Source organism: Acinonyx jubatus, chromosome A2 (assembly GCF_027475565.1).
Source record: "Acinonyx jubatus isolate Ajub_Pintada_27869175 chromosome A2, VMU_Ajub_asm_v1.0, whole genome shotgun sequence".
Taxonomy (NCBI): domain Eukaryota; kingdom Metazoa; phylum Chordata; class Mammalia; order Carnivora; family Felidae; genus Acinonyx; species Acinonyx jubatus.
Window position 1 is genome coordinate 32,987,671 of NC_069383.1, and position 26,135 is coordinate 33,013,805.

The 26,135-nt window shown below is 35.4% G+C and overlaps 1 protein-coding gene across 4 annotated transcripts in view; it reads right to left on the bottom strand.

Annotated features, from left to right (window-relative positions):
* Positions 1 to 26,135, bottom strand: part of CFTR (CF transmembrane conductance regulator) — a 185,811-nt gene that overhangs the window by 72,351 nt on the left and 87,325 nt on the right. For all 4 annotated transcript variants that reach the window (XR_008296701.1, XM_053218169.1, XM_015067322.3 and 1 more), the window contains 4 exons: positions 18,110 to 18,204; positions 15,035 to 15,121; positions 12,823 to 13,543; positions 9,987 to 10,115 (listed from right to left, as the gene is read on the bottom strand). Coding sequence is in view for 3 of the 4 variants with exons in the window: in XM_053218169.1 (XP_053074144.1) it covers positions 9,987 to 10,115; positions 12,823 to 13,543; positions 15,035 to 15,121; positions 18,110 to 18,204 (1,032 nt within the window). In the remaining variant the exon portion in view is untranslated. The remainder of the gene's footprint in view (positions 1 to 9,986; positions 10,116 to 12,822; positions 13,544 to 15,034; positions 15,122 to 18,109; positions 18,205 to 26,135) is intronic.

A 26,135-nucleotide genomic window follows, 5' to 3' on the forward strand; every position in this document is an offset into this window, starting at 1 on the left:
CCTAAAGGAAATAGAAGCACAACAGCAAAGACACTCCAAACCCAGCAGAAGAAGAGAAATAATAAAGATCAGAGCAGAAATAAACAATACAGAATCTAAAAAAAAATGTAGAGCAGATCAACGAAACCAAGAGTTGTTTTTTTGAAAAAATAAACAAAATTGACAAACCTCTAGCCAGGCTTCTCAAAAAGAAAAGGGAGATGACCCAAATAGATAAAATCATGAATGAAAATGGAATGATGACAACCAATCCCTCAGAGATACAAGCAATTATCAGGGAATACTATGAAAAATTATATGCCAACAAATTGGACAACCTGGAAGAAATGGACAAATTCCTAAACACCCACACTCTTCCAAAACTCAATCAGGAGGAAATAGAAAGCTTGAACAGACCCATAACCAGCGAAGAAATTGAATCAGTTATCAAAAATCTCCCAACAAATATGAGTCCAGGACCAGATGGCTTCCCAGGGGAGTTCTACCAGATGTTTAAAGCAGAGATAATACCTACCCTTCTCAAGCTATTCCAAAAAAGAGAAAGGGAAGGAAAACTTCCAGACTCATTCTATGAAGCCTGTATGACTTTGATTCCTAAACCAGACAGAGACCCAGTAAAAAAAGAGAACTACAGGCCATATCTCTGATGAATATGGATGCAAAATTCTCAATAAGACACTAGCAAATCGAATTCAACAGCATATAAAAAGAATTATTCACCATGATCAAGTGGGATTCATTCCTGGGATGCAGGGCTGGTTCAACATTCGCAAATCAACCAATGTGATACATCACATTAATAAAAGAAAAGATAAGAACCATATGATCATGTCAATCAATGCAGAAAAGGCCTTTGACAAAATTCAGCAACCTTTCTTAATAAAAACCCTCGAGAAAGTCGGGATAGAAGGACCATACTTAAATATCATAAAAGCCATTTATGAAAAGCCCACAGCTAACATCGTCCTCAATGGGGAAAAACTGAGAGCTTTTTCCCTGAGATCAGGAGCACGATAGGGATGTCCTCTCTCACCGCTGTTGTTTAACATAGTGTTGGAAGTGCTAGCATCAGCAATCAGACAACAAAAGGAAATCAAAGGCATCAAAATTGCCAAAGATGAAGTTAAGCTTTCACTTTTTGCAGATGACATGATATTATACCTGGAAAATCCGATCGACTCCACCAAAAGTCTGCTAGAACTGATACATGAATTCAGCAAAGTTGCAGGATACAAAATCAATGTACAGAAATCAGTTGCATTCTTATACACTAATAAGGAAGCAACAGAAAGACAAATAAAGAAACTGTTCCCATTCACGATTGCACCAAGAAGCATAAAATACCTAGGAATAAATCTAGCCAAAGATGTAAAAGATCTGTATGCTGAAAACTATAGAAAGCTGATGAAGGAAATTGAAGAAGATATAAAGAAATGGAAAACCATTCCGTGCTCATGGATTGGAAGAATAAATATTGTCAAAATGTCAATACTACCCAAAGCTATCTACACATTCAATGCAATCCCAATCAAAATTGCACCAGCATTCTTCTCGAAACTAGAACAAGCAATCCTAAAATTCATATGGAACCACAAAAGGCCCTGAATAGCCAAAGTAATTTGGAAGAAGAAGACCAAAGTGGGAGGCATCACAATCCCACACTTTAGCCTCTACTACAAAGCTGTAATCATCAAGACAGCATGGTATTGGCACAAAAACAAATGGAAGAGAATAGAAACCCCAGAACTAGACCCACAAACGTATGGCCAACTAATCTTTGACAAAGCAGGAAAGAGCATCCAATGGAAAAAAGACAGTCTCTTTAACAAATGGTGCTGGGAGAACTGGACAGCAACATGCAGAAGACTGAAACTAGACCAGTTTCTCACACCATTCACAAAAATAAACTCAAAATGGATAAAGGACCTGAATGTGAGACAGGAAACTATCAAAACCCTAGAGGAGAAAGCAGGAAAAGACCTCTCTGACCTCAGTCATAGCAATTTCTTACTTGACACATCCCCAAAGGCAAGGGAATTAAAAGCAAAAATGAACTACTGGGACCTTATGAAGATAAAAAGCTTCTGGACAGCAAAGGAAACAACCAACAAAACTAAAAGGCAACCAACAGAATGGGAAAAGATATTTGTAAATGACATATCAGACAAAGGGCTAGTATCCAAAATCTATAAAGAGCTTACCAAACTCCACACCCGAAAAACAAATAACCCAGTGAAGAAATAGGCAGAAAACATGAATAGACACTTCTCTAAAGAAGACATCCGGATGGCCAAGAGGCACATGAAAAGATGCTTAACATCACTCCTCATCAGGGAAATACAAATCAAAACCACCCTCAGATATCACCTCACGCCAGTCAGAGGGGCCAAAATGAAGAAATCAGGAGACTATAGATGCTGGAGAGGATGTGGAGAAATGGGAACCCTGTTGCACTGTCGGTGGGAATGCAAACTGGTGCAGCCACTCTGGAAAACAGTGTGGAGGTTCCTCAAAAAATTAAAAATAGACCTACCCTATGACCCAGCAATAGCACTGCTAGGAATTTACCCAAGGGATACAGGAGTGCTGATGCATAGGGGCACTTGTACCCCAATGTTTATAGCAGCACTTTCAATAATAGCCAAATTATGGAAAGAGCCTAAATGTACATCAACTGATGAATGGATAGAGAAATTGTGGTTTATAGACACAATGGAGTACTACGTGGCAATGAGAAAGAATGAAATATGGTCTTTTGTAGCAACATGGATGGAACTGGAGAGTGTTATGCTAAGTGAAATAAGCCATACAGAGAAAGACAGATACCATATGTGTTCACTCTTATGTGGATCCTGAGAAACTTAACAGGAACCCATGGGGGAGGGGAAGGAAAAAAAAAAGAGGTTAGAGTGGAAGAGAGCCAAAGCATAAGAGATTCTTAAAAACTGAGGACAAACTGAGGGCTGATGAGGGGTGGGAGGGAGGGGAGGGTGGGTGAGGGTGGGTGAGGGATATTGAGGAGGGCACCTGTTGGGATGAGCACTGGGTGTTGTATGGCAACCAATTTGACAATAAGCTTCATATATTGAAAAAAAAAATAAAGGAGTGTCAATGTTTCTGGCAATGCCAACATTCTCAAGAATAAATCCCAGAAACAAATATTTTATCATATTTACTAATGAACAATAACCAAAGCAATTTCCTAAAGAACTGGTCTCATCAGTGTAGTATTAAATTGTTTACTGGCTTTTGTAAATAGAAACCACTAGTGGACAGAGACACAGAACTACCAACCCAAACTACTTTTGTTGACTGGAATAAAACCACGTCCAAGGGTTTGATGTAATGACATTAGTACAGATATTTGGGGGCATATAGAAACAATTAATTAAGCAATTCTATTATTTAATTTCTAACATATTTCAAAGTTATAAAGTTCATGCAGTTTATGATAGAGTGAGAGTCCTGGATCCTTAAAAGGTAAAAGCAAAAGGTCTTTTTTTTTTTTTTTTTTTTTTTTTAATTTTTCAGGGTATTAGGATGCCTGGGTGGCTCAGTTGGTTAAGTGTCTGACTTCAGCTCAGGTCACAATCTCTCAGTTCATGGGTTCAAGCCCCACATCGGACTCTGTGCTGACAGTTCAAAGCCTGGAACCTGCTTCAAATTCTGTGTCTCCCTCCCTTTCTCTTCTCCCCCACTTGCTCTCTCTCTCTCTCTCTGTCTCACTCTCACTTTCTCTCACTCTCTCTCTCTTTCAAAAAGATGAATATAAAATGTTAACAAAAAATAAAAAAAATAATTTTCAGGGTTTTACACTTCATTCCATATCACATAGAAAACAGTACAGTCTAAATAAGCCCTGTCCAAAGGAATTTTCTATAATAATAAAAATGTTCTATATCTGCATTGTTCAATATTGTTTCCACTTATCATATAGGACAGTTGATCACTGCAAATGTAGCTAGTATGTATGACTGAGGAATTTAATTTTAAATTTTTTTTTATTTTACTTAATTTCATTTCATTTACATGGTCATACATTGCTGGTGGCTACTGTATTGGACAATGCATGCATAGATTATAATAACTATTAGTTACATAAGGGTGTACACAGAGTGTTTATTATATATCCATATTGGGTATCTAAAATCTGATGATGGAATTCTCTAAGGACAGCTCCGTGAATGACCAAGGCGATAATTCATGAACTGTGCAAATAATCCCAAGATGGAAAAGAAGTAGCCAGTATTTAGTAAATAGGTCAGAATCTAAATTATGTAGATAATTTGTCTACAGGATTAAAAAAACACCATGGAGTGTAGGGGTAGAACATTATAACATATACATATAGAAAAAGAAGGCAAATGCCTATATTTGAAATACTTATTTGCTAAATGAATTAGTAAACATCTAAGGAGACATGATAGATAAAGGTTGATTGTGTCTGTAGCAAAACTCTAACAGTATGGTTTCAAAAAGAAGATGCAATGTTAAGCAAGAGCAAGAACCTGTGAGGAACCCCACCATAACATAACATGGCCAGATACAAGTCTGATTTTTTACAACTAAAGAAAATAAGTGCAAAAGGGAAGAAAATTGCCAAGGGCGATGTAATAAGGCCAGGTATATAAAAGGCTAAAAAATTGTGAATACGACCAAACAAAGTATAATTCCAACATTCTACATGAAGAACTCCAGACTATTTCACTGCAGAATATCTGCAGAGGCCTTTAAATATGATTTAAGGTTCTCAACACTCTGGATGTTCCTACTGCATTTAAAATAAAACCTAAGCTCTTTACTATAGTCAATAGTCCCACAAATCTCATTCTTGTCTACTTTTCTAATATCATCACTTGCTACTCCCTTCCCTCTCCCACTCCCTCTCACCTCCCAGCTATGGGCCTCCTCTTAATTTCCATCATTGACCAAACTCTTCCAAGACCTTTGCATTTTTTTTAATATGAAATTTATTGTCAAATTGGTTTCCATACAACACCCAGTGTTCATCCCAACAGGTGCCCTCCTCAATGCCCATCACCCACTTTCCCCTCCTTCCTACCTCCCATCAACCCTCAGTTTATTCTCAGTTTTTAAGAGCCAAGACCTTTGCATTTGCTCCAGTCTCTACATGTCTGACTCCTTATCTTTTAGGTGTCAAATAAATGTCATTTTCTCAGACAGCCCCCCTCGCTCATCACTGTTTATTTCCTTGCTGGTGCTTATCACATTCTGTGATTATTTCCATCCAAACACATTTATTGTCTATCTCCTCCCTCAGAATGTGTTTCATAAGAGCAGGAAAGAGCCATTTATTCTCTACCATTGTGTATCACCAGTGCCCAGTACAATACCTGGTAAACAGTAGGCACTCAATAAATCTGTATTTAATAAATAAAGGAATGGATGAATAAGAGGACACTTAAATAAAAACACAAATGTCAACAGAGAGAAAATTATAGACAACACATTTGAAAAAGCAGATGACGTGTCATGTTATGTAAAGTTAAAACCAAATCAACTCATTCTACAAGTTTTTACATACACATAACTCAGAGCTACCTCCTAAGTCATGAAATGAGATCTGTGTGTAAGTGAATGCCTATTAAACTACTACTGGTATTTTGAGTTTTTACCAATGGAGCACAACATTATAAGTATTGTGTTAACATTATAAACATAAGTGCATTCGTGTATTCCACCTGTATGCTCCATTTTGTTCTTCACTACACACATATACACAGAATTATGCCTGACATATTACAAGAACTCCAAATATATGTGTTGAATAAGTAAATGGCTGAATGAATGGCAGGCAGTAATAGTAAAGTGACACCTTGTCATGACTTAATACATAGATTTCAATGCTTCGCAGATCAAATCATGCCCTAAAACACAGACCCATGCTAAGTAAAGCTGCTTTGAAAGGATGATTATTAATCATTTATAGCAGAAGTATTATGGAAGTATAATACATGTCCACTTCACTAGGAATGTAAATCCAGTCAGGGCTTCTTTCTTAACAAAGAGAAGATAAATCATCAAGAAATAGGATACAGCAGTACTGTGACACATTTATTAAAAATTACAGAATGAGGGGCACCAGGGTGACTCAATTAGTTAAGCGTCTGACTCTTGATTTCAACTCAGGTCTCAATGTCAGGATTTGTGAGTTCGAGCCCCGTATCTGGCTATGCACTGTCAGCTTGGGATTCTGTGCTTGGTATTCTCTCTCTCCCTCTCTCTCTCTGCCCCTCCCCCTGCTTGCACTCTCTGTCTCAAAAGTAAAATAAATATTTTTTACAAAATTACAGAATGAAAACACTAAACATAGGATCTTGAAATACTCCAATCAACAATCCCCTCTGGTTGTTGTAAGAAGCAGGAAACTGTCTCCTACTCTATTATTTGCATTTCTTCTCTAACTACTCAGTAAATGCACTGCTAAGCAGAAGCACTAGAAAGACCAACATAATAGAAATTTTATAGCCAAAATCCTTGAACTTATCTAAGAACTTAGAGAAAATAGTGCTCTGTAGTAGAAAAAATGGTATAAAAATAAAAAGGTAGACTGACTCCCTTATCAAAATAACATATTAATGATATATAGTAACGAACTGAATAAATCAACAAGTCTTTTTCAGTTTAGCACTCTGAATAAAAATGGGAAGCATATTGAACCAACCCGATAAAATCATAAAATCTAAATTGAAGTATCGTGCCTCTGAAAACTAAAAATGGATAAATCACTGTCATTAAGGAAGAAATATCTTAACCTTCTTCAGGTTTTCTGATCATGATGAACTAAAAGAACTAAACTATCTTCCTGGATTAGCATCTGTACCATGATGAATACTAATGAGATGCGTCAATATTAATGAGGAAAGGGCACACTGGTGTTAAGAAGCTTAGTCTAGAAGAAAAAGTGTAAATTTTGATTCAAAGAAGTTGACAGAATTCTGAACATTAGTGAATGACTTATGTAGCTTTATAACTGTGCACATAAGTAAAACAATTGCTATTTGTCTACTATCACCAAGGTTTTATTATTCAAAATTTTGAGAGCCAGTTCATTGACAATGGTCCCAGGACACTGGCCAAAAAAGTCTCATCACATTATATTATTTCTTGCCTAGAAAATGGCATTATCAATTTTTTTCCCATCTAAAAGATTTTTTTTGCAATAACTGTGGGAGCTGCACTAATAATCTATATCGTCTTGCAATTTAGTTTCTAGCTTGAAGACAAAAGACCACTATCTTCGTGATTAAGTGAGCTAGTAATAATATACACATGTGCAGCAGCTCAGAGCTCAACCACTAATTAGTTAATTAATTATACACTATTTTGAAAGGTACATAAGTTCAATTCCATGGAGCTGCATAGGACAAAGCTCCTATACATTAAAATAAATCATCACCACATTCAGATAGGCCCATTTTTTTCTTATGTAACATGTAACTCTATAAACTGAGGACAATTAAGAATGTGACCTTTAGATGCAGAGGTTTAAATCATCAACAGTCATGAAAGGCTGGTTTGAGATTAAATGTGGCACGGGAATAGGTTTCATTCACATTAAGGTTGGTCATTTGCATGACTGGCAGAGATTAATGAGGTAAATATAAAATACATTTCAAAGCAAATTTTATTACTCTTGTAATAAATAGTACACTTATGTGAGAGTGTCAAATTACCCAACTCCATATTTTTGGAGTATAAAGTATATTATATAGTATATTATTTATATATTTGGAGTATTTTAAAGTATAAAAGGGATTATTGAACTTTCATTATATCTTGGTTATAGACTTGTTTACCTCAGACTATCTTGAGCTCTATAATAATGGTATGACATTAAGGATATTAATGAGAATAGCAACTAGCATTGGTCACTATATGCCAAACCCTACATTAAATGCTTTATAACCATGATGTCTCTTAACTCAAGAAAGGACCTGGGAAGCTGGTACTATATAACTCTATAAACTGAGGACAATTAAGAATGTGACCTTTAGATGCAGAGGTTTAAATCATCAACAGTCATGAAAGGCTGGTTTGAGATTAAATGTGGCATGCCACGTTTTGCAGTCGCCATTTTGTAGATGAGGAAATTGAGGCTCAGTGTTGCTAACTACCTTGCTCCGTTTCATAGTGTTAACACAAGGTCACAGCCAAGTCAGTGTGACTCCATAGTTGGTATTGTACTATACTGCAACTCACATCAAGCTTCCATTTGGTTCATTAATTTAAATGATGGGGCAAAAAAAGAGATACCACCACAACTTAAAGATCAAATGGAAACTGATGGTTTACAGATGAAATAGTATGCACAACTTTTTGTTATATACACCTTAAGATATTTAACACTATCTTACCTGATCAGGGAGAAGTGATGATATTTTATGTAGACCCCTTCACTGAGGTTAGAAATATCCCAACAATAGGAAAAAACATGTAGCTGTAAGATTGGGTTTCAACTACATGTACATTTATACTGCCTCAGGAGAGGCGGCTCTTCACCTGAGTCACTCCTTCCCTGAAGACAGTATGGGCCTGTATGTTAGATTTAGCTTGTATATTAGGGCACAGCCAGTGGTGTTCCCTGAAATAAATATCTAGAGTAAATAGTCATTCACAGGCTGAATCCAATCCACATGTGTGTTTTGTTGGGCCCATGTAGTGTTTCATTAGTTTGTTTTTATTTAATCAACTACCCACATTTAAAAATACGAAAATTTTACAGAAAAAACCCTGGATTTCCACCTTATCTCAGTAAACAAAGACTTAGCAAAAATGATCTTAAATTCCCTCTTGATAAGTCCTTTGCTGGTGCCGGGTTTCAGTTGGCCCCAGTAGACAACTGGAGGGTACTTGCTTTCCATTCAGCCTCAAAGCCACTTCGCCCACAGACATTCTCTGCCAGGCCCCTTTTGGCATTTAGGTGGCTGTTCCTCATTTAGAGAGAAGCCTCATCCACCATCCAGCTTTGAGAACTTCTTATGTCCTCATGGGATTGTACTTGCAGCCTACTGTGCTGTTTGCACTTTCCTCCCTTGTTTTTTTAATGTGGTGCTGTGAAGGACAGCAGGGGTGGGCAAAGAGACCAAGATAGTGGTGCTGAATACAGACAAATTCTGTAAGCAAGAGGGCGATCTGGATCTCTGAAAGGATTGTTTCATATGGTTACTAAGCCACTAATACATATTTCATTCTGTGAAGACAAAGTCATTTAAAGGCGGTGATTCATCACTTGCATATTCAAAAATGCAATATCTAGAGTCAAATGAATTTAAAACTGAGTACAGAATAATTTTCACTGTTTAATTTCAATCCATATAATGTATATAAATCCATTCTTCTTTTTGTAGGTTTTGAACCTCTCTACTAAAAGCTCTTCATATATAAAGAGCATATATACAATATATGGAAAGAGAGATAATCCTAGCATATATAAAGAGCATATATAAAATATGCTATGTATGAAAGAGTAAAATGGCAATAGAAGAATTATATGAATCTATACATATAATTATGTAATTTAAAATTACAAATATATTGGGGTGCCTGGGTGGCTCAGTCGGTTAAGCATCCAACTTCAGCTCAGGTCACGATCATGGTCCATGAGTTCGAGCCCCATGTCAGGCTCTGTGCTGACAACTCAGAGCCTGGAGCCTGCTTTGTATTCTGTGTTCCTCTCTCTCTCTCTCTCTCTCTCTCTCTCTCTCTCTCTCTCTCTCTCTCACAGCCTGGCGCCTGCTTTGTATTCTGTGTCTCCCTCTCTCTCTCTCTCTCTCTCTCTCTGCCCTTCCCTTCCTCACACTCTCTCTCAAGACTAAATAAGCAAACAAAATTCAAAATTACAAATATACATATATATTTATGTGTGTAAGTGTATGTGTGTGCATATCTATGTATATACCCTTCCAAACTATTCTTAATGTAACTTTAAATCACAGTAATATTTTACAACAGAAAATTCTTACCTCAGCCAGAAAAACAACTAAGCACCAAATTAGCACAAAAATTAAGCTCTTATGGACAGTAACATATCGAAGGTATGTGTTCCATGTTGTCACTGGTGGTATGCTCTCAACATCGTCAAAAAAGCACTCCTAAAAAAAAAGAATCATGGTTACTACAAGGAGACAACACCGTTTCACACGACCATCGTGGTTTTATTTTGAATCTTGGAAATAAAGGAATACTAGTATTCCTAGGTAAACAAATTTCAACAAATATAAACCACTATGAATGACATGTGTGATGTCACTCTATAACCAGTATAATGTCCACTGAAGCAACACAGTTTTTTGAAAAATGAGAAATGCTGTAAGTTTTCAAAATTCTGGAAGTATATCACTGATTATATAACTGTACCAGCTTCAGACAATTTCACCATTTTAATGTTTAACAGTGTCACACCTTCTATCAAATACATTGCACCATCAAACTGAATTTTCCTAGAACTCTTCTTGATTTAACTTATTTCTTCAGGGCTCCACGGACAAACAGTTTGGAATTTTGTTGGCTATAGAAGTTTGCTAATAGACATGAAGGCCAGCTGATGTTTGAAGTTTCCTCTCTCTTTCCAGATATGACTTTTTTTTTTAATGTTTATTTATTCTTGAGAGAGAGAGAGAGAGAGAAAGAGAGAGAGAGAGAGAGAGAGAGAGAGAGAGAGAGCAGGAGTGTTAGTGGGGGAGGGGCAGAGAGAGGGAGACACAGAATCCAAAGCAGGCTCTAGGCTCTGAGGTGTCAGCACAGAGCCCGATGTGGGGCTCAAACTCATGAACCATGAGATCATGACCTGAGCCAAAGTCAGATGCTTAACCGACGAAGCCACCCAAGCGCCCCATGACTTGTTATATAATTCTAATCTTCAGTATATTTCCCTGAAAATCTTTTTTTTAATATTTTTTCAATGTTTATTTATTTTTGAGAGAGTGAGAGAATGCGTGAGCACCTGCAAACACATATGAGCAGGAGAGGGCAGAGAGAGAGGGATTTAGAAAATCCCAAGCGGGCTCTGTGCTGACAGCAGAGAGCCCGATGTAAGGCTCAAACCCACAAACTGTGAGATAATGACCTGAGCCAAAGTCAGATGCTTAGCCGACTGAGCCGCTCAGGTGCCCCTCCCTAAAAGTTTTTATTTGTCCTTTGGTAAATGCATTTCGAAAATTTGAGAAAGAGCAGTTCCAGATAGTACCAAAGGAAAAGATACTTTTGTTTCTTTTGAAGTCAACAAAATTCATAAGAGAATCCCCAGGAACTCTAAAAGGGGTTCCTATGAAATCGGAACATAGCAAACTAATTAGATGTAAAGACTTTTCAGGGGTATAGCTCAGTGGTAGAGCATTTGACTAAGATGTAAAGATTTTTGGAAACAAATAAACCTGGATTTAAATCTAAGCTCCACTATTGACTTCCTGGGAGCTGCCTGAGTTTAGGCAGCGGGACTTCTCTAAACTTTAGGGGTTTTTTAATCTGTAAATGAAGATATGTACTTTCTAGGGTAGTGGGGTGACTGACATTAGGAGTGATCAGTAAGTAGTAACTATTATCAAGGCATCTGGGAGGTTCAGTCAGTTAAGCATCTGGACTCTTGATTTCAGCTCAGGTCCTGATCTCAGGGTCCTGGGAATGAACCCTGCTTCAGGCTCTACACTGACAATGCAGAACCTGCTTGGGGTTCTCTCTCTCTTCCTCTCCCTCTGCCCCTCCCCTGCTCATGCACATGCACATACGTGCTCTCTCTCTCTCTCAAAATAAATAAATAAACTTTTTTTTTAAAAGGAACTATTATCAGTTACAGAGATCATTCTTTACAACTAAATTTATAGGCTTACATTTGAGAAATTCATTCAGATTGATATGAAACCATACAGAAAAACTATCCCTTAGAAAACCTTTGTAAAATTACAGAAATACTGAAAGTATGTATTTTAGATATCACCTTTGCTGTTGTCTCATTTTACAGAAGAGGAAAAATTGGTCCAAAGATGTGAACTGACTTGTACCCTAACCAAAATCATACTACTCTTAAATGATCTATGTACTAAATATGGCAATTCATTAAAATGCTGCCTGATTCATCCAAGGCACTTGAGGAATTTTTCTAATAAAACCCAAAACACAATAAACAAAACCCCTCCTCTTGTATATTGCTTCCTATTTGAAGAATAAAAGCATTTTATTCTTTAAAACGTAATATAAAAGGCTTTCTACCTGAAGGTTGGCATAGTATATGTTGAGTTTCATAAACCTTCTTTAAGAGAAATCTGTCCAGAGAACAAACTTCAAAGCAAATTTAAAAGATAAAAGAAAGCCCACTCTAAATTAAGGTAAGACTGACGTATAAGCCAGAATGTGAGTTAGTCCTGTCAAGAGACTAGATGCTTACATACCTTACATAGACTACTTGCATATGAAATACTTCTTGGCCTCTAAATAACTGAAGCTATTATTTGTTTATATATTTATTTATACTCCACTTCTTTCCACAGAGATTTTAAGGTAGTAACAAAGCAGATTCATTATAATTTATAATTTTTCTAATTGATTACTGGCCTAGTAAAGGACCCAATACTAGCCCTTACGTTATTTTTTTTAGGAAGAGATACACCCATGGCCAAAGGAAATAGTTCATTCTTGTACATTTTGAAGTTGCTTATATAATTTATGGATTCTGGACTTTCTGAATCTTAAAATAATCTCCACCTTAAACCCATTATTTGAGTAAGTTTTATATCACACTATATACTGCATTTCACTCAGTTGCACTCTGTTGCAAACAAAAAACCACTGATAATTTATACATACCTTTAAATCTTCTTCATTAATTTCTTCACTTACATCCAAGCCACTATCTAGAGATAATCGCCTTGAATATATATCCATTTCAGTTAAGTTTGTCTGAGGGGCCAGTGACATTTTTCGTGTGGATGCTGTTGTCCTTCGGTGAATGCTTTGACCTTGGTTCACAGAGGTCATCAGGTTCAGAACAGACTGCCTTCTTTGTCTCTGAAGTGTGGGGCCAGCATTGACCATGTTGCTTCGAGGCAGGACAGCCTCTCCTTGCTCGCCATCTGGAACTAAGGACAGCCTTCTCTCTAAAGGCTCATCAGGATCTCCTTCGATGCCATTCATTTGTAACGGAGTCTTTTGAACAATTGAAAATTTCCTTATAGAGTTGATTGGATTAAGAATAGAGTTCTTCCTTTTTTCACCAAGCTCTCCAGTCTGTTTAAAAGATTGCTTTTTTGTTTCATTCCAGGAGACTGCCGCATCTCCTTCCAATGAGAAACGCCGTAAAGTCTCAGTTATGATGGAATTTCTTCTTTCTGCACTAAACTGGTCAAAAGACTCATATCCCATGAGCTTGGAGCTGAAGTCAGGCCGTAGATTTTGTAATTCAGAAAATGTCCCATAAAAATAGCAGCTACCTTCATGTAAAATTAATATTTTGTCAGCTTTCTTTAAATGTTCCATCTTAGAAGTGACCAAAATCCTAGTTTTGTTAGCCATCAATTTACAGACACAGCTTTAAGAATATAAAAAGATAAAAATAAGATATCAATTGTATAAGAATTTTATTACAAGTCTATATATTGCATTGTAACATTTTATTAATGTATTCTTGTGTAAAACATCTATCATACAATGTCATTATTATACTTAAAATACCTCTAAAAGTAAAAATAGCAATTAATTTGGTGCCTCTTTCATTATTACAGCATGAAATATATTACTGAATTATTAGAGTATGCTAAATCATAAAATTGAGTGTTAACAGACCTAGAGTGAAATTAAATATCTGATATTAAATAAATGTTGGACTTTGAGCAAATTGGCAACCCTCTGTGTCTTGGTTTGTTCATACAGAAAATGAGAGAATTGTTAGATAACCTTTAAAGATCCCTGGGGAGAGGGGTGTATGCAATTCTGTATCTTCTAAAATGTCAGAGCTTTCCTGTTCTTTACATTTTCTATTAATTTCCTTTTACATTTTAAGATGGCCACAAATTTAGTTCTCAAGAGCTTATATTAAGACTAATCTAATTTATTAAAAAAAAAAAAGCAACAAACCAGAGAACTGAATAATAAATTTAACCTTCCTCTAATATAATTTCCCTTTAGTCTAAAAGTAAATCCTGACTAGTACCATCTAAGAGAGGCCACTTTCTTTTAGATATTAATACATTATATATTGTATAAAAAGAGGCATCATTCTAGATTATACTTTAACATACTAATGTAGCTAACAAAGTGTATATTAGTAATAAGTTACTTATCACAATTACAGGATTGTAAAAATCTTAGGTATTAAATTTAAATTGTAGGAAAGGTGCTTCTAGGGGTAATACAGCCATTTTATAGACATAGACTTCTACATCCTCATTGCTTAAAATCTTTATTTCAGAAAAGTATAATAATTCTCTTAATAAACTACTTTATAGCTCATGAAATCATTTTGAAACTGAAATCAAGTTGTAAAACTGTTCCTCTTAGGAACTTTACATACATTGTGCCCTAGTAGGAGCTCCAATAAAATGAAAATCCCTAGTTTTGTGTAACCAAGGAAGAGGTTCTATAGAAAGTATTGAGGTATATAAATAGTCTGAGCATTCACCTACGTTAAAACATTCAGCTTGTTTACTTTCTAAGAGACATCCTATCTAAGGAGAAGACAGAATAAAATACTAACACAAAAAAGTAAAAATGTTAAGCACAATAACCATTTAAAATAATATATGCCACAAGGCAATAATAATGTAAAAACTACATAGATAGTGATTGTTTTGACAATAGCAATGGAAGAAATTGGTTTACTATGTGGTCAGAACAGGTTTTAATGGAAGTGATTTTGAGTCTTCACTGTGAAGGGAAAATCAGATTTGGGTGAGTGCTATGTCACATTCTACCACAATGGTGGCCATATTTCTCAAGGGTAAAATGTCACCTATGATGGTATAGTTGTGCTTTCTTCTCTTTTAGCATGGCATGAGCATTATAAATTATTCAAAGAACATACCTTTCAAATATTTCTTTTTCTGTTAAAACATCCAGGTATCCAAAAGGAGAGTCTAACAGGTATAAATCAGCATCTTTGTACACTGCTCTAAAAAGAAAATGGAAATTAAATTATATTTTTAAATATCTCATGCCATTTAGTACAAATAATTTTAAATGAGAATCAAAAGGGTAAGTCTTAAAAGATTTTTATGGGTTTTCACAACATTTCAAGAATGATTAAACTGGCTTTGCTAAATGTAAATGATATAAACTAGCAGAAGTTAACAAACTGAATCACACCAGACCATACAATTTAAAATACTATCTTGAAAAAAGAAAATCTTCAATAATAGTATTTGTTTAGAGTCAAGAACCATGCTATGTGCTGAGAATACAGTGGTAAAAATTACATAGTCCCTGCCCTCAAAGATCTTGCATGTTGGTGGGAAAGCAAAAAAGAAAATGGACTGTTTCAATGCTATAAAATGTCAGAGACAGCAACTAAATAGCAGCATGAGATAAAAAGAAATGTTAAGTGTCTTTCAGTGTTGACTGCTACCAAAAAATTTTGGTATTGTGGCTATAATATTACTGTTGGATTTTGCTCCATGTAGTTTCAGTCTCTGTACCATATTTATAAGAATTCCAAACAAGAAAGGATAAATAATTCACAACAAAAATGTACACCCATATCCGTTTGATTTTTTAAGTTAAAAATATGTAAGTGATGAATCACTAAATTTTATTCCTAAAACCAATATTACACTATATGCTAACATATTTAAATAAATTTTTATTTCAATAAATTGAAATAAAAACTTGAAACAAAAATAAATTAAAAAATAAACTTTTTAAATGTTTATTTATCTTGAGAGAGTGAGAGTGCGAGCGAGCATGAGCAGGGAGGGGCAGAGAGAGAGAGAGAATCCCAAGCAGGCTCCACACTGTTAGCATAGAGCCCAATACAGGGCTCAATCCTAAGAACTTTGAGATAATGACCTGAGCCAAAATCAAGAGTCAGATGCTCAACTGACTGAGCCATCCAGGCACCCCATAAATAAAAATTTTATGAGCAAGTAAAATCTTCATTAAAGTGATCTTAGAACAGTAATAAGATGAAGATATAGTCTCATGTTAATAGAAATGAGATTAAATCTTCATAACATCTAAGCTTTTCAGGTGTGGTTGTTAGTAGCACTACCCTTACCCCATGCATAGGATTCAGGGTTTATGTATAACTCTTGGTATTTTCTGCAAAAATTGTATTCAATTAAAAACTAGAAATGGCAAAAAGGCAAAGTGAAATCTAAAAGAACTTTTGCAACATAGGGGCACCTGGGTGGCTCAGTTGGTTAAGTCTCTGACTTCAGCTCAAGTCGTGATCTCACAGTTCATGAGTTCAAGCCCCATGTCAGGCTCTGTGCTGACAGCTGGGAGCCTGGAACCTGCTTCATGTTCTGTGTCTCTCCCTCTTTCTTCTCCTCTCCTGCCCCTGCTCATATTCTGTCTGTCTGTCTCTCTTTCTCTCTCAAAAATAAACATTAAAAAAATTTTTTTAAAGAACTTTTGCAGTATAAATTATTTTTAAAGATAACATGCAAGAACTAGATAAAAGACCCCTATCAAAATACACCCTCAAGGTCTTTCACTGCCCCCTGCTCTGTCTTGCTTCTCTCTCTCCTTTACATCTATGACCACAGTTTCTCAAGAATTGGAAATAATATATTCACAACCCAAAACTGGACAACACGTGATGTGACACATTCCAATCAGAATAACAATAATTATTTTCAGTAGTAGCTCAAATTGTGTGCACCTTATAAATAAAACCAAATTTTAAAGTTTTGTAAATACAACCTCAAGTCTATGTTAAATGCCTAGACACCACATAGCATATCTTAAGTTTTGAAATGGAATGTTTAAGATAAGTCTTACTTTGACTCAAAGATTAGTCAATTTCTATTTATTTAGAAGCCATTATCTTGTCTGTGAATAATTGATACCTACTGATTTATTACTTCACAAGTAATCCCCAAATCAAGTCATGGTTTAATGCCAAGAGTCCAGAGGACCTGGTTCAAATTGTGACTCTACCATTTCCTGGTATAGTTTTTACAAGTGAAGCTCTAACAGCCTCAATTATCTGATGATCTCTTCTATAAAGTGGGGAGAACAATTTTCTCTTTGCAGGAGGATATGAGGATTAAGTAAAATTACACATGCATACATTAAGCCTAGAATAATACCAGGCAATTGCAGGTGCTCCGTAAGTTAGTTTACTCTTCCAGACTTTGAAAGCAGGAGAAAGTAAGGGAAAGGAGCCAAAATATCAATCAGTCAATGTGATTTGTTGTTGACAACTTTGGCAACACAGTGAGAAGAATTCTATTCAAATAAAACTGGAGGAACATTTGACATCTCATCTCACCAACAACTTTTTAAACTGAAAGTTCTAGTTTAACCACAAAGTTTTCTTCTTGACACAAATTAACTTTATGTACTTCTCTTCGACAGCTCAAAACGCTTAAACCAAGAATGTCTCTACCAAGGGACTTCACTGTCCCCTACAATGTTAGATGTGCTTGTCCTACTTATTTTTCCTTTAAAGATTATAGACTTTAAGCCAAGTGACATCATTTGCCTTGATATTTTTGTTATGAAATTGTTAATTATGTTGAAAATTTGAAAATGTAGGTTTTTCTAAACCAAGAAGTATAAACAGAAGTTTAAAGCAGGTGAGTACGTTGTGGGGTGGGTGAGTGGGGACCCCCTGATCAACTTAAAAGAAACACTTTTTTTTCCTTGTGTTGTGCAGAATTCCTGAGTTTTCTATTTGTAGTAAAGCATACCATAAGGCAACAAATATACAGACACCAAACTAAGAGCATGCATTTTGAAAAAGCCGTAACCTTTATCAAATATGAATAGTAAATCCTTATCTATAGTTCATAAAGGTGATTCTTAACCTGCTAATTATAAAACCCCAGGCATTTTTCAATTCCAGAAACAAAATATAAAAAAATAGAGCAATATCTATAATTTTTACGGGCATATTTACAACAAAAGCTCACTGAACCAATAATCAGATATTCACCTTGCTAAGGAAATTCTTGCTCGCTGACCTCCACTCAGTGTGATTCCACCCTCTCCAAGAACGATATTATCCTTCTCTGCAAACTTGGAAATGTCCTATTATCCAAAAAAGGAAGTTAGAGAGGAATTGTTAGTATATTTATGAATTTGAAAGGTATACTTTCCTTCAAATGTAATCATATATCAGACTGTTGCTTTAACCACAGCCAAAATTTAAAACATTTCATTCTCAATTATTTCAAATCCACTTCAATTGGTCAAGACATGGTTGAAATTTTAGAAGTAATTTTTTCTTTAACCTCTAGAATTTCATTCATGATCATGAAATAAGAATTGGAAAATATCAAAAGGTAAACCATATGTATATTTATGGGCGTGTAAACACGGGTGTATATAATCCATAGATTTGTTACACAAACTCAAGTACTATCAACATGCTAAAATGCATTACTTTCCAATTTCAACTCATTCTTCTAAAAGAAAATCTCTGGACACGAATACACCTAACAAGAAAAACTAAAAGAACACTACTCCCATCCCCTGCAGTACCTAAGCATATTCAGTGGATGACCAAGAATAAAAGGCAATTCCTTTCCATACTTTTCTCATCCATCCACCACCACAGGCTTCTTCCCCATCCATCCTCAGCAACTCAGCCCCATGTGCTTTGCCATCTACTTTGTCTCTCCTGTCATCACCACCTTTCCACAGGGGGCATAACATTCTTACTCCCAGTTAATAACTTCTCCAAGGCAACAAACATGCTAGACATTGTAAAAGGAGATTAGAACTTATAACAAATAGTCCTTGGAGAATAATCCCGGAGAATGCTAAATAACATCCCAATGACTTAATTAATCCTTTTAAGACAGGTTACAAAACAGTACCCAATTAAATGGCAAATTAATTGTACAGAGAACAGAAGTATCCATACAATATGGAAAATTCTACAAGGCTTTTTGGAAGTGATTAAGTTGGCCTGAGACATGAAGAATGAGTTAGACAGGTAACACTCTCCCTTTAGTTCAAAAAAAGTTACTCTCCCTGTGCTCTTCTCACCCCCAAATATCTGCTCTTTTCTTTTGTTACCACTTTCCTCTTTCTCCCTCCACTAAAAAAAAGCATTTCTATACTATGCCTCCTTTTCTTTAACAATCAAGAAGAATCCACCATCTCTCCTTGACCTACCACCACCATTATCAATATTTAAATTGTCAAAATGGTTACTTCTGTTATCCATTTGTTTCTGTTGTCTACCTTATGAAAGTTTATAGAACTTCATACACAAAACTCTAAACTTACAAAGCAGGTAAATTAACAAATATTCATTTATATTAAAAATGATTTTGCAGCTCCTGTAGGCTAGAACCATTACCCCCAAAGAACTGTTAATGTTAGTACTCCTGACCTAGGGGAACCAAAGGTCTGAGATAAAAAGTGCTGACATTTTGGAGGAGATTCAGTAGGACTCAGTGGAATTGACTATGCTGGCATTGGAGAAATATCACACACAGAGAAGTCACTGACAGCCAGTAGCCCTACAGATGAGAAGGACCTTCATAGTTATGAGATATATCAAAGAAAGTGCTTCATTTCTTTCTACTGAACTAAATGATTTTTTTCAACTCATGAGCCAAGCCATATATCTAGGATTCTATCCAAAACAAAGGACTCTAGCTAAATTCCACACTCTAGAGTCTGAAATCTTCAGCCTCACTGAAGAAGCACTTCCAGGAACTTCTTGGTCTTTATGCCTTTACTCAGCTGTGTTATGAAGCACATCCTCTGTACTTGATTTAGAGCAATTAGCAAGAAAACTGACATGTGTATTTCTTTTCTCCTGTACCATATTTGCTTCCCTCCAATCCCATTCTCTTTTAAAAAATAAATCCTTTGGAGTAAGAAAAATCAAGAATAGTTTGCCTTATGTGAATATATTGAGTGCAGGCTTTTTATAAAGGAAGCAGATTTATAAAGGAAGCTATTAAAAAGCCAGTAGATGCTGAAACTATTGGAGTTTTCAGTTCCCCAAATTTGAATTCAACACCATATTAGTTAAATCAGTTAAAAGCTTTTAAAAGCGTTTAAATTTAGAAATATCAGTAGTTATGTTGATGGTATGATTATGTCACAGTTTCACTTAGGGGATAGAATATGAATGTAGAGGATACAAAATCTTAGCCTAGTACGAGCATCAATAAAGATTTATGGAATGAAGGAAGAGAGAAAGAGGGAATGGAGAAAGGGCAGATAACCAAACATCAAGCAACAAAGAAATGGGTACATATAAGAAAAGGAAATGAAGAAATGTGTACAAAGTAGAGAAAGAAAATGGGAAAGCAATAGTATCAGAAGAAATAGATACCTGTAGAAAGAGGCAAGAAGATATTGGCAGACTAAAAGAGACCAGAAAAGTGGAGGGGAAAACAAGAAACAATAGAAGATCATGAATTATCATTTCCACTTTCCCTCTGAATTTAAATGTCCAAAGAGCACAATGCAATTTTATCTCATTAATTTGCTTTTCTTAAGACAATAAAGAACAGACTATTTCAGCCAAACTTCTCTCATTTGTCTCTGTATGCTACAGATATTAATTTTTTTCTGCTATTTCTGTTTTCACTATGTTTACACTATGTCATTTGCAAAATTTTCATTTTCATGAAGTTAATTTATCTATCTAGAATTCCTATATTGGTTAAAAAGTACTACTTCACTTTTATTTTATTTGTTTATTTTTAATTTTTTTTAATGTTTATTTATTTTTGAGAGAGAGACAGAGTGCGAGTGGGGGAGGGGCAGAGGAAGAGGGAGACACAGAATCTGAAGCAGGCTCCAGGCTCCGAGCTGTCAGCACAGAGCCCGACAGGGGGCTTGAACTGACAAACCGTCAGATCATGACCTGAGCTGAAGTCAGACACTCAACCGATTGAGCCACCCAAGCGCCCCAGTACTAACCTAAGTTATTCATATAATATTCTAAATTTTCTCTTAAAATGTTTATTACTCTTACAAAATTCAAAAAAATATATTCAAGGGACAATTTTTGTTTGTACAATGGTATGAGATATGAATCTAACTTTTTTTCCTTTTAGTTGAATAACAGTCATGATTTAGTAAATAAATAATTTTCCTCTGTTCATCTATCATCTACCATATATCAAATTCTCATATTTTATAAGATCTATTTCTGGGCTTTCTGGTTCCTCTGATCCATTTTCTATTCCTATACTAGTATTTTTGGTTTTGGTCATTTAATAGAGTTAAGTATGATTTAATATCTGACAAACAATTATTATTCATAAATGTTTTGACTTTTTGCTTATAGTCTTCTATATAATAACAATATCAATAACACCAATAGTAATAATAATAATAGCTAAAGAATACTGAGTGCCTACTATATGTCAGATACCATTTTAAGCACTTTACATGTATTAGCTTTTACAATATTCATCACAGCCCTATCCTCATTTTAAATATGAAGAAATTGAAAGTTCAAAAAGATAAACCAAGGCAGATAATGTTTTAGACCTTTCAATAAGAGCTTACAATGTTCTTCATCTATGTCCTATAAGTTTCCCATTAGATTTATCCCTAATACTTTTAAATTGGGATATAATTGAATATAGTTACAAATATATTTTTCTTGTGAGAAGAACTTACGAGATTTGCTCTCAGTAATTTTCAAGTGTACGTTACAGTATTGTTAGCTATGGTCACCTTGCTCTACACTACATCCCCAGGATTTACTTATCTTAAAACTGTAAGTTTGTACCTTTTGACCCCCTTCATCCATTTCACCCTCTCACTCTCTCTTGCCTCTGTTTCTGGAAACCACCCCTCTGTTTGCTATATCTATGAGTTCAGGTTTTTAATATTCCACCACTAAGTGAGATCATACAGTATTTGTCTTTCTCTGTCTGGTGGATTTCACTTAGCATACTACCTTCTAGTTCCATTCATGTTGTCGCAAATGGAAGATTTCATTCTTTTTTTATGGTTAGGGTTATAATATCCCATTGCATATATGCGTAGGTGGGTAGATATAGACAGACAGACAAAATACTTTCTTTATGCATTCATCTGTTTATGGGCACTTATTTGTTTCCATGTGTTGGCTATTCTAAACAATGCTGGAGTGGTCGTGGGGGTACAGATATTTTTCAAGACAGAGATTTCACTCCTTTTAGTCAAATACCCAGAAGTGCAATTGCTAGGTCATATGGTAGTTCCATTCTTAATTTTTTTTGAGGACCCTCCACACTGTTTTCCATAGTGGCTGCACCAGTTTACATTCCTGCCATTATCTTTCAGTATTTCATTATCTTTCAGTATTTATTATTTTCTACGATTGTGAATTGAATAGCTTTCTATTTTTACTCCTTGATAACTATTGCTTGTGTGAAGAAAAGCTAGTTATTTTTGTATGCTTATCTATTGTCCAGACATCTTATTATATTCCCTTATTAATTCTAACAGACTTCTGTGTTCTGTTTGTTTGCTCTTTGCTAGAACTTCTTGGGTTTTTTTTGGATAAACAGCCTTTTCACGAACACAATATTATCCCTATTTTAAGACAAACAGCATTAACTTTTCAGCATTAAAAATAAGGTTTACTTTGGGATGTTGGGTTAAAATAAAGTTACTGTATTTATGAAGTTCCTTCTACTTCTATTTTTACTTTAAATTTGTATTACAAATGACTGCTGATTTTTATGTACACTTTTAGCATCTACTGACCTTGCTATATGGTTTTCTTCCTTGTCCATATAACAAATTATGCTGTATTTACAGATTTCTTTACACTGAAGCACTTTTGCATTCCTATCATAAACCTTTCTTTGTCATATTTTATCATTTCTTATATCATGCTGGAATATATTCATTAATATTTCATCTGATAACATTTTACTTAAATATCTATATCATAAGTATGATTAACTGTAGTTTTATTTTTTTATATTATTTTTCAGATTTTGGTCCTAGACTATTCTGGCTTTAGAAAATGAATTGGAAAAAAGGGAACCCTCGTGCATGGTTGGTGGGAATACAAAAAGTAAAATAAGACACTAAGACAAGTACTCATGATCTCATTTATATATGGAATAAAAAAATGAATGAACAAAACAGAAACAGACTCAGATACAGAGAAAAAACTGGTGGTTGCTGGAAGAGAGAGGGATGGGGGATGGGCAAAATAGGTGAAGGAGATTGAAAAGTAGAAACTTTAAGACACAGGGATACAATGTACAGCATAGGGAATAAAGTTAGCAATGCATAACAACTTTGTATGATGACAGATGGTAGCTACATTTATCATGGTGATCACTTCATAATACATATAAATGTTGAATCATTATGTTTTATACCTGAAAGTAATATAATATTGTATGTCAACTACACTTCAATTTAAAAAAAAAGAGAATTAGTTGAAGAGCTTTCTATCTTTTTCTATGGTTTGGTATAGTTTAAATAATATAGGAATTATATATTACTTAAGGGTGAGATACAGTTCAATTATAAAATCATCTAATGATAATGCTTTTTGAAGTAGTAGACACAAAGCCAGCTTTAGAGTGGCAATATGTCTATTCAGGTCTTTTTTTAATGTTTATTTTTGAGAGAGAGAGAGAGTGAGAGAGAGACAGAGCACAAGTTGGGGAGGGGCAGAGAGAGAGAGGGAGACCCAGAATCCGAAACAGGCTCCAGGCTCTGAGCTGTCAGCACAAAGCCGGATATGGGACTCGAATTCGGGAATGGTGAGGTCATGATCTGAGCCAACACTTAACCAACTGAGCCACCCAGGCACGCCTTCAAGTCTTTTTGTGCTTTGAAAGAAATTTTGATCATTTATATCTTGCTAGCAAATCACCCAGTTTCTCTAGGTTAAGAAAGGTTTTCTTAGGTTTTTAATTTTGGATAGCAGTGGTGATAACCTCTGGTAGATGTACCATACTTAAAAAAGAAGACAATGGTATTTTACATACCACTAAAATGCTGTCAAGGGATGCATTGCTAAAAGATAAAATCTTTTCTAACACTTACAACGTATGCAATTAATTATCAGTTTTGATCTTAATTTTGAAGATCTCTCCTCTTAAACTAAGACAGATTAAATATGTAATGATTTTATTAGGGGAAATACTGGTGTAAAAGGAAATAGGAAAGAAAGCGGGGAGGCTGAGAGATATGTGAGACCTTAGTCCAAGTCCAACCCCTGAGTGAAGGAGAGAAGTCCAGAAGGTTGTGTGGAAAGACCCTAGATCACCATCTGAATCTAACCAACTTTTGAAAAGCCATCTGGGAATCTCTGAACCAAAACAAGTTACTAAGTCCCACGTCCTCTAAACACAAATCTGCTTCTGTATCCTGCCACACTCAATCATTCATGGGAAGCTGCCTGTGCAACTTGAAGTCTCAAGACAAACTCAGTGAGTGGAGGATTTCAATGTATGGCAACTGGGGCCATTTCTCAGATCCGCTTCCTGCAACAGTGATCCATATGGCATATCTCATAACCACCGCAATACCTTACACCCTCAAATTGGCAAAGGATATGAAATCAGAACGACAAACAAACATGAAAATATCTCACCACTCATCATGGAACTACAAATTAGAAAAGAGAGAGACAGAGACAGAGAGGGAGAGAGAGATAGGACTTTTTACAAACTAGAATGCCAAAAATTAAAGTCTCTGTCAATAACAAGAGATTTCAAGATGTGAGTCAATGGGAACACTCATAAATGACTGGTGATGGTATAAACTGATACAGCTACTTTAAAGTACAATTTGGCAGTATCCAGTAAAACTGGAAATGTGCACATATACCCTAAAACACCAAAATTCAGTTGCTAGATATCCACACCAGAGAAACTCTTGCAGATGTGCAAAGAGAAATGTTGAAAGATTTTCATCACAGTATTAAGTAAAATCTTGAAACAATCTAAATGTTCATCGGTATCACAATGAGTAAATAAAATGTGATATAGGATTATAATATAACAGTTAAAAAGAATGAAACAAATTTCTACATGTAAGTAGCATGTCTAGACCTCAAAGAGGTAATAGGAGCAAAGAAAGCAAGTTGAAGAATGATGTATATAAAGTATACCATTTACATAAATTCTAAAACTACACAAACAAAACTGTTAAGTATTGTTTGTTGATAAGTACATGTATAAATGGATGCATATTCATTTAAATAAATCGGAAAAGTACATACCACATTCATCACAGTAACCACTTGAAAGTTGGGGTTTTGTAGAAGAATAATGGTGGAAAGATTTGGTAAAAAGTTATACTTAGGGGCGACTGGGTGGTTCATTCGGTTGAGGGTCTGACTTCAGCTCAGGTCATGATCTCCCAGTTCATGAGTTTGAGCCCCATATTGGGTTCTGTGCTGACAGCTCAGAGCCTGGAGCCTGCTTCAGATTCTGTGTCTCCCTCTTTCTCTGCACCTCCCTTACTCGAGCTCTGTGTCTCTCCCTCCCTCCCTCTCTCTCTCTTTCAAAAACAAATAAACACTAAAAAAAATTTTTTTTTAAAGTTCTATTTAGAGGGCACCTGGGTGGCTCAGTTGGTTTGGCTCTTCATTTTAGCTCAGGTAATGATCCCAGGTTTGTGCGATCAAGCCCTCTGCCAGGCTCCTTACTAAGCATGGAGTCTGCTTGGGATTCTCTTCATCTCTCTCTCTCTCTCTGCCACCCTTCTCTCTCTCTCTAAAATAACAATAAAATAAAGTTCCACTTAGAATTTGTCCAGGCCCCTAATAATGCAATTAGAAAACAGGAATATTATCATATAATTGTTTCCTATCCAGAATGGACACTAGTGGTACAGACTACCTTTTAAAAAGCATGAAAAAGAAAAGAAAAGAAAAGAAACGAGAGGAAAAGAAAAGAAAAGGTTTCCACACCTGAAAAGAGTTGAGGTTCTGAGCTAGTATATTTAGACTCCTTTTCTGGAATGAAGCCATTTGTGAAGAAAAATGTGTGTACATGTGGATAATTTCATAAGTTTCT